This window comes from Calidris pugnax, unplaced genomic scaffold (assembly GCF_001431845.1).
Source record: "Calidris pugnax isolate Ruff unplaced genomic scaffold, ASM143184v1 scaffold179, whole genome shotgun sequence".
In the NCBI taxonomy this organism is placed as follows: Eukaryota; Metazoa; Chordata; class Aves; order Charadriiformes; family Scolopacidae; genus Calidris; species Calidris pugnax.
In genome coordinates, this window is record NW_015090948.1 from 1947033 (window position 1) to 1956090 (window position 9058).

The window sequence follows — 9058 nt, forward strand, 5'->3', positions numbered from 1 at the left end:
GCCATAAATTGTGCAGCCCTACTTTCAATGGTTATGAATTTGAGATATTTGGTAAACTGTTGGATGGGGAGAAAGGACGGAAGCCTTTTGAAGAGGCTTTTGATCACAACCCCAGACAAAATAACCTGTTCTCTTGGTACAAATTTGAAGCAGGCATCAAAATCAGTTGGCACAGTCTGTTTCTTGACTAGCCAGGCAGTTGTGTTTTGGTTTAGTGTTTTGTTGTTTGGTTGTTTTTTTGGTATAAACCATAAGGTATTCATGTATGCTAAAAACCCACACAGTGGTGACATTTGTGTGGCAATCCCTGGGAGCTCTGATACGTGAGGTCTGCAGAGGTTTTTGGAAGAGCAGCAAATTAATGTTCTTTTCATAAAGCTTTCTGTTTCTCTTCATAAACCTGCTTTTTCACATGTTGTTATTTTTTAAGACCATCACACAGGCTCAGATTTCCAAGGAGTGTTCAGTGCCCATCAGACATCCAAAGCCTATCAAAGCCACTGGTCAGGCCAGTGAAATAAAGACCTAGGGTTTTGATTTTGTTGGCATCTTGCTTTGTAGAGGAAGAGAAACAGCTCATTTAAAAATTGCTTTCTGAGTTCAGCTGTCAGAGAAGCTTTCCTCTGACCTTTACAAATTGATACCGTCACAATCAATGGGCAGAAGTTTAAGGGCAGTCTCTGGGGCAGGGGGGTGGGAACAAACGCAAACATTTATAAAATATATATGAAGTGTATTTTAAAAAGCCCAACAGAAAGAACAGACAGCATTAACTGGGAACATATTTGAGCAAACTTATCTATAAAGAATTTATAATACACGATTTGGACAAATATAGTTACTTAGAACTTACCTTTTGGGATGATTTCTGAAAGCACAAACAAAAAATAACAAATAAATATGCCTTAGGTTAGTGCAGTGCAGCAATATGTTGGGTGAGGGAAACAATTAGAGAATTTGAAGTTGCTTTGCCAGATTTGACTGCAGGGGAAGTATGTTTGAGGAGCAATTTCACAGCAGCTTTGACTCCCCCCATGCCCCTTCGCAGCCTTGGAAAGTGAAACCATTTACAAAAGCTTAGTAGGAATTGCATGAAGAGGGGCAAGTCAATTTGTGATTACAGCCTCGGACTCGCTCACTTTTAAAGCATCGATGAGACCAACCACAAAGCTCATCAAACGCAGAGACAATAGTCCACCCACACCGGTTGGGTTATTAATTCAAATGCAAGTCCTGCATCTGCCTCCTTTGTGCAGATTTGATACCATCTTATGCCAAGAGAGGTTAAAAAGTAGTTCTTTCACTTTCTTAATGGGAAGGCTTCTTAGTGGTGGAGGTGTATGGGTTTATTCAGCACGACCATACCCAGAGATGGCCACTGTGCTGATGCTCTCCAGAGCTGAAGCCCTCAGCAGCCTTGGAAGAATTTATTGGGTGCTCAGGCTTTTATTTAGCTTTTTTTCTTTTTTTAAATTATTATGTTTAATTTAAATTGTGCAATCCAGGACTCGGTTCAAAACATGCAGGTTTGAGAAGGTGGGAGTTTGGTGTTCGCGTGCACCTCCGCTCCTGAGTGAGCCTGGTGGCGATGCCGTACGTGCTCAGCGACCTGTGTGAAGCTGTTCATCTGAAATGTGCGTGAGCTACAAGAGAGACAGGGTTGTCACTGGCAGATGATACCAGCTTAAGATTTGGCTGTATGTTTTTATACATGACATATAGAAGTGAAAAGGTTATTGCATAGGCCTTAATTAATGAAAGACTGTTTTCCCTGCCTATAAAGTGCTATCTGGAAGCCCCTGGTTTAGTAACATGGGGTTTACCACTTAGTTTAGCTATGGGCAATTAGGAAAACGCAACTATTGGTTTAAGGAAGGCTTGTGTAAGAGAGCACTTTAGATTAATTTTTGACTCAATGACCTTAATGTATATGACTGCAACGGACTCCGGGACGTGGTCCATGTTCCCAGATCCAGCGTGTTTTGGCCCCGGACAAAATGTGGCTATCACCCCACTAGCCCAGCTGGTCTCAGCACAGCCCCTGCCCCTCTCCGCAACTGCAATGCTGATCCCCCTCATCTGTAGTACTTCCAAGTTTAAATAATTACCTTTTCAGCTGTCTTACACGAGCTGAATTCTCCTGTATACTTGACAAGGTTATCGCGTTGCTTGAGAGCCTACTATTTTCATCAATGAAAAATAAACTGTGTGCAGTTTCAACTTAATAGACTATGCAGATTGGCTAAAATCAGGTAGTTTCTTTAATCATGTTCTCCTGCATTGCACAGTCACCTTGAAACACTGGGGCAAAGCAGCTCTGAAATGGGTTTGCTCTTGCCTGGTTGGTGGGGACACCTGAGCCCTGGCATCTCGGGTGCTCCTCATGAGGTTGGATTTCTTTATTTCTCTAATGTTTTTCTAGGACTTTTTCTTTAAGCCCCTCTGCGGTTTTGTCTTGCAGGTTTGCCAGAATTGCGGGAAGTTGTTATCTCCCAAGCAGTCCTTTTCTTTATGTGTTTAAACTTCATAGTTATTTTAATCATTTTATTAGGTGGTATTTGGGTTATGTGATAATTACTAATGTAATTTCTGTGGGAGATCTTGGGGAAATGCCTTTTTTTTCTTTTTGTCACAGGTGGCTTATGCTTACCCTGTAACGACACAGTGGTTGCTGTGTGCTTTAGTGGTGACTAATTACCCACAGTTACATTAGCAGATATAAAAGCACCTGTCCCACCTACCCTGTCTGAGCTGTATCTTTTACATAAACTGGTGCTTAAATACGAGTAAGTAGGATCTGAGGGCTTGTGTGCATTTTGCCAAGTGTATTTTAAATATTGTACAGGCGGCGAGGACTGCAATCCCATTCCCATCGCAGCGGCTGCCGACGCTCCCGCCGGATTTCTTGGGCTGAGAATCAGGCAGAAGCTGAATGAATGCGCTCCCTTGTGCACGCACAAACTCGGTGTGTTTGTACAATGTTAATTAAAATGCATTTAAGTTGAGTGAATGCTTGCGCTATTCAGGGGGCCCTCTGGGGAAGTTAAAAAAAGAAAGGAAGGCAGGCAGGCGAAAGCCCCCGGCTGTCATAGAGCCGCATGAGTCCCAGTGGAGCGGCGAGAGCTGCTGGGGAAGGCGGCCACTGCTGCAGCACCACGGCAATGCTCTTTGCAAGCCGAGCACCCCTGGGCACCCAGGAGAGCATTGCGGGGGCTGGGGGAGCAGCAAGGAGCCCTTCATCTCACCAGCAAAGCAGCCTGGTTTGTGAGCTGAGAAGTGATTTCGGGCCAACCTCACAGCAGATGTTATTGGCGTCCTGCGCTAAATTGATTTGCGGTGAAGGCACATGTACAAAAACCAATTTATGCCCCTGGCCCGCTTCTGCGCCTCCTGTTCCTACCCGTCCATGTGTTTGCCTGGGCTTGTGGTTTGCGCTCCATCATCTTCCCCCAACATATTCCTTTGGCATTGAAAATGCTACCCAAATCCTTCCCACTGCTGAGACCTGTAGAGATTTCCACCACTTTGTTCTAGTAAGGAGCCAGGATGCTCTGTGATGCAGTGACGGAGAGACACAGGTTACACGAGCCATTGCTGCTGTGCTGGGGCAGGACTTAGGAAGGGTGAGAACTGGAATGCAGGGAGAGCAATATTTGCAAACTCTTAGGCTTTCGCTCTGTGTTTAGCTGCCCAAGAGCAGATGGCCTTGTATTACTCATGGTCGTCTGTCTGCAGATCTGGTGATGGTCTATACTTTGGCACTGTAGAGAAATATTTTGGTTCTTGACAATAAGAGTTAGATTCACAAGCTTAATTTTGGGTGCTGCACTCAAGTGGCTGAACTGGAGATTAGTGCCCGAATAGACAGTCTGTAATGGTATTCACCAGCAACAGGCAGAGCGATTCCTTCTCATGATGGTTTGGGCAACAGCAACATTTGCATGGACTAGCTTGCACTTTGGAGGGGTATTTAATTTCCTTGGGGAGGAAATGTGGGTAAGTTTGAAAAGAGGTGCTGGTGATTATACTGGGAAGACCCAGTAAGGAGCCCAAACTGGAAAACTGGTAACAGAGAAAGGTCCTGCCAGTGCTTGGAAGTTGGAGGGCAGAGGAGACTGGTGGTGTGTTTCAGAGCTATTTGAAAACCTTTTCATTGGCTCAAAACAAGGACTTATGTGAACTAAGCCAGGTGCTGGAAGCACACACCACTCAAATCCTTCTTAGATATGTCTATTGTTTGTTTAGGTGAGGTACTTCATTAGAAACTAGATTGTAAATGCTGAAGGCATTTCAGTAAAGTTATTTTTTGCATCCTGCGTCCAGTAAGAAAATCCCACGCTCTTTCTAAGCAACCATGCCACAGAAGAGGCCGTAAAAGAAATCATTAATTTCAAATGCTTTTCTATCACTTGCATGCCAGTAATTTGCCAGTTTGACTGCTGGAACCAGCAAGCACCTCCTCAGAGCTGGCAGGATGCGGTTGGTGGTGAGCGGTGTGGGGCCACGTGTCACCCCCATGTCACCTCCATCCCTTGAGTTCCCTGCCAACTTGGAGGCTTATCCGCTGCCTCCTCATCAGAGCAAGCGCTTCCAGATTCACAGCAAGACCTCAAGGAGAGCCAGATGATAGAGCAGATGGCAGATGACTAATTTGGCAAAGTTAGATGAGTGGAAATTGTTTGCTTTAATTGCTTGTCAAGTCCGGTACCTACATTATAGTTAAGAAGCAACTATTTACCCTCAAAATAGAATGAAATTAGTAAAGTAAGTGCATGTGTTTGTGAAGAGAAGGGAGAACGAGGGAAGAAGTACCCAGAGAAAATAATTTGGTACAAAGGTTTGGGTGGGAAGAACCATTGGCAAAGTCTCTTATATGAATTTCTGCTTTTGGGTTTGTTTTGTTGTTGTTGTGGTTTTTTTTTTGTGTGGTAGCTGTGTGGTATAGGTCCTGCAGTAAATTTTTTCCCATTTTGTCCTTTCTAGTTGCTGTATTCTATTATATAGGTGAAGAAACTAAAAGAGAAACAATGCTGGAAGTGCTGGCGTAACACAGGCAGATGCCAATGGCTTGACGTGGTCGGCACAGGCAATTACCCTTGAAATGTTGCAGTATAAATCTAGTCAGCATTTTGATGCCATTTTTTGTTTGGTATGGACAGGAGTGCTACATCAGTAAAATATGCTGTATAGCATCCACCAAACAGATTTTGGAGAGCTTGGTGCAAGGAGAGGGTGTCATCAGCTCAGGAAAGTGTTATCACATGTAACTAATCCTTCTTGATGAAGTTACAATTACTGGCAGTCTTTACTGTGCCTATTTGTGTTCCTGTTAATGAAATCGGGAAAGATCTTCCATTTGTAGGTGGCATCTGATGTGCCTCTACTGGGGGTGGGGCAACCCTGGTAAAACACCTCCCTACAACTTTTCTGGAAGCGCTGGGAAGCTTTTACAGTGGCATATGAGATGATATTTGGGGGTTTAGCAAGCAAATTTCAGGGAATTAATACTTCTGGTTCCTGGGTAGAGGACCCAGGGACCTCTTCTCCATGCAAAGAGAAGAAAGGCTATAGAAGTGTTTCAGAATGTCCTTTTAGCGTTACAGATTGAAGTGTGGGTGAAAATGATAGTTTGTGTTTTTTTTTTTTTAATTTGACTTCTTTTAGTTATGGAGAGCTTAACTTTGAAATCAAGATAAACAATAGCACTCCAAGGCTTGTTTTTCTGGGCTGTTTGTGTGAAGGTATGAGGGATTAAAGCCATGATGGTGTGTCTGACAGCTGCTGTGGGCCAGCCCGTACTGTGTCACCTCATCGTGATGACACCCTGATGGACTAAACGGCGCCGGGTGTCGATGCTGAGCTTCCCCTCGCCTGGCCATGTCACTGTCCAGGAGTTCATGGCAGCTGGGTTGATTGCATGCAACTGGATTCAAATGGGATGATAATTTTCTAGCGTACAGCAGACCTCGTGGAAGGAAAACACTTGTGCCAGCTGAGCTTTTAATTAGGAGTACAGCGAAAATTATGCTCTCCTTCATTACAGTCTCTTACCTAGGGAAAGCAAGCCTCTAATTTTAAAACATTCTCCGAAACCGCTGGGTTTATAGGAAAGGGCTGGTGACCTCAAGGAGTGTTTTGCCTTCTCCCAGGCGACAACTGCAAGGCTGCAAGTGCAGGCGGTTCCTCCTTTCATTAGGATGTGCTTAATTGCAAGAAAATTCGAGGCTTTTGCAGCTTGTTCAAGGAGAGCCGTGAAATAATAATGAAAGGATTAAAAGTGTGTTTACCCCTTCTTCTGTGCGCGTACATGATAGGGTGCCCAGGCTGTTGCTGAGAGCGCAGAGCGTAATGAAATGAATGGGGACTGCTGTGGCATTGCTGGTAATTAGTTGTTCCTTAAGGCGCTTGAGTATTTCCCCCCATCTGGGGGCCTTAACAAATTGCCACGAGTGTTTGCAATTATTAATAAACAGTTACATTAGCTGCCTTTCAAGAAAGCCTGATGATGGTCCTGTCTGTAAAAACACAGCTAATTAAGTAAATAAGTGGGAAGTGCGGGAAAACAACATTAGAAAGAGGTGCTGATTGTTGTTAGGCTGTCCTGACTGGGATGAAGGAACCCTGTGATTCTCTTTTCATAAACATACTCCTGAAACCAGCGAGTCTGAGAGTTTAAGCCTCCTCTTCTGTTTTTGGCCTGCTTGACAAACGGATGGACAAAGGGGTGTTGTGTTGTGTTCAGGCGAAGGCTGGTGCAGGGCAAATGTGCTGCTGTCCCATGTCCTTGCCAAAGAGATGATAATAAATGTTTTACGATTTAAAAGAATGCATCCAGATGCTCGGGGTAACTCCCTTGGAGTTGGCAACGAGGGTGCCTCATCGCTGCTGTGCTGAATGTGCTTTGGGAGAGGAGCGAGACACCGCTACTTCAGGTGGGGGTGCCCATGCCAGAGATGATGGGATTCACTCTTCCTGAATTAACTCCAAACGTAGGCAGATCCAGAGAGGAGTTGAATAAGAAATGAAACAAGTTGACCTCCTTCCAAAAGTTAGTTTATCTGTTGAGCTAGGAAGATTATAAAATCCATTAGTATTACAAGAAACAGAACTAGATTGAGTCAAATGTGATTTCTTAATTTAACATATAGATTTATCATCAAGAGCAGAGCAAAAATAATGGTCTAAAAAGCAGAAGCTAAAGGACATTTTTAAATGCCTCCATTATTTGCTAACTTTGAGTGAGCATCTGAATGATTTGGCTTTGTTATGAAAAAAATGTCAATGGGAAATTAATTTCCAAGTCATGTGTATGAATATTGATGAAAAACGTAAATTCAGTTCAATACAGATGATTATTACTGCTGTAATTGGGGCCATTAGGAGCTGAAGCTCTTCTCTGTCACTTTAGGTAGGTGGTAATAAGTAAACAACTGAACGTGAAATGCGAATGTGTGAGTAATGTCTGAAATCCACTTCTGTGATGGTGGAGCAGCGCTCTGCTCAGCGCCCACCCAAAGTCGCCCACGTTTGAGGTGTAGATGAGAAGTGGCCGCGGGCTGGCAGCCTGGCTGGTTGCTGTCACCACCTTTTTGGGGCTTCCCCGATGGGAAGGTGCACGTCTTTGAGCTCTGGGATAACATTAGTGATGGGTGTCTCTGGGCACGTACTCGTGCATGCTCTGCAAGGTCTGTTGCCAGAATATGGGAAGAGAGGGAATGGCCAAGCGCGTGTCGGTGGGGAGATGTGTTTGAGAGCTTCATGGCACGCTGGTAACCCGTCAGTCAACAGCTCACTGGGGTTTCCATCTGGGAAAATGTAAGGGGATGTCAGATTTTCCTGGGCACGCATTTAAATGGTGCTGAAGGGTTTCTCTCATTGATAACGCCTCTGTAAGACCTCCTGAGCAAGCTGGGAGTGTACATGCTCAAAGGCACTCAATAGTGAGAGAAGCCGCAGACTGGGGAAGCACATCTTAAACTGGTACTTCTTTGACCCCTGTTAGAGGCAGGGAAATTAGTATTTTTCATTTACCAGGAGAGGTTTTGCTGCAGGGACCGCTTTTAACAGGCAGTCTTTGTTTTCTTGCTGCTCATCGGTTTCTGGGGCTATATGAAATAATGTCTCAGAATATACAACAAAGTGCTTTGAAGAGAATTTATGAAATATAGATTATGGTGGTTTTGCATGGCATGACAAGGAAATACATTTTGTTGTGCTCATGTTTATGCCTATATAAGGCTGGAGTGTCCCTAAGAATACATATTATTTTTGGCACTTAATTTTAAAGAGCTGCTACAACACACAGATGCCTGTTGCTGTTCCAAGAGATGAGCAGGGGGGTGAGAGGGATGTATTCATGCACTGCATTGAGCTTGGGGACAGATGGACTGGGGATCTTGTGTGACCCTTCCTGAGCTCCCACCTCACATTCTTTAGTGCTTCATGACTCTTTTGGGAATTCAGGCCCAAAATGATTGTATTTGCCCTGGACCAGCTGGGAATTGCCCCCTGTGGCTCAAAATGGGAGGTAAAACTGTTAACTACCAGTTCACAACCTGCTTTCTGGCCTCTGTCCGTCCCAGATTTGGCTTCCTGGCGTGTGCAGGCAAATAGGAGGTCCATTTCTCCCTATGGCTGGAATTGCTTTTTGCCCTGATAATTGTGTTTTGCCTTAAAAAACCCCTACAGCATGCCTCATCTCTCTGCTTTAAAGGACTCTGTGAAGAGTGGAGGTACTGTCCCAGCTTTATCCCCCTGCGAGTGAGAATTGATTTAATCTGCTTTTCCTGAATACTTGCATAGTTTTGTAATTTGAATCTGGTGCAATTATTATCAAAAGTGTATGTACAAAACTTCTGCTGTAAGGCTGAGGCAGAGAGAGATTAATGACTTACTATAGTAATGGAATATGAGCGATCCATGCTTATACCCACATTGGCTCTGGGACTTCAGCTCGTTCTCCAGGTTGGGGCTCTTTGAGGGTTCTGCTTCAGCTGTGCTGCAGGTCAGGGACCAATGGCAGAAAATCTGCACTTCTGCACCCTCTCCCTGCCCCCCC

The 9058-nt window shown here is 44.4% G+C and overlaps 1 protein-coding gene across 1 annotated transcript in view; it reads left to right on the forward strand.

The window, feature by feature from the left end:
• The first annotated feature begins 1588 nt into the window (after positions 1-1588).
• ERBB4 (erb-b2 receptor tyrosine kinase 4) overlaps positions 1589-9058 on the forward strand; it is a 416629-nt gene continuing 409159 nt past the window's right edge. Inside the window, exon 1 of the mRNA XM_014951952.1 lies at positions 1589-1634. Within this exon, the coding sequence (XP_014807438.1) occupies positions 1589-1634 (46 nt within the window). The remainder of the gene's footprint in view (positions 1635-9058) is intronic.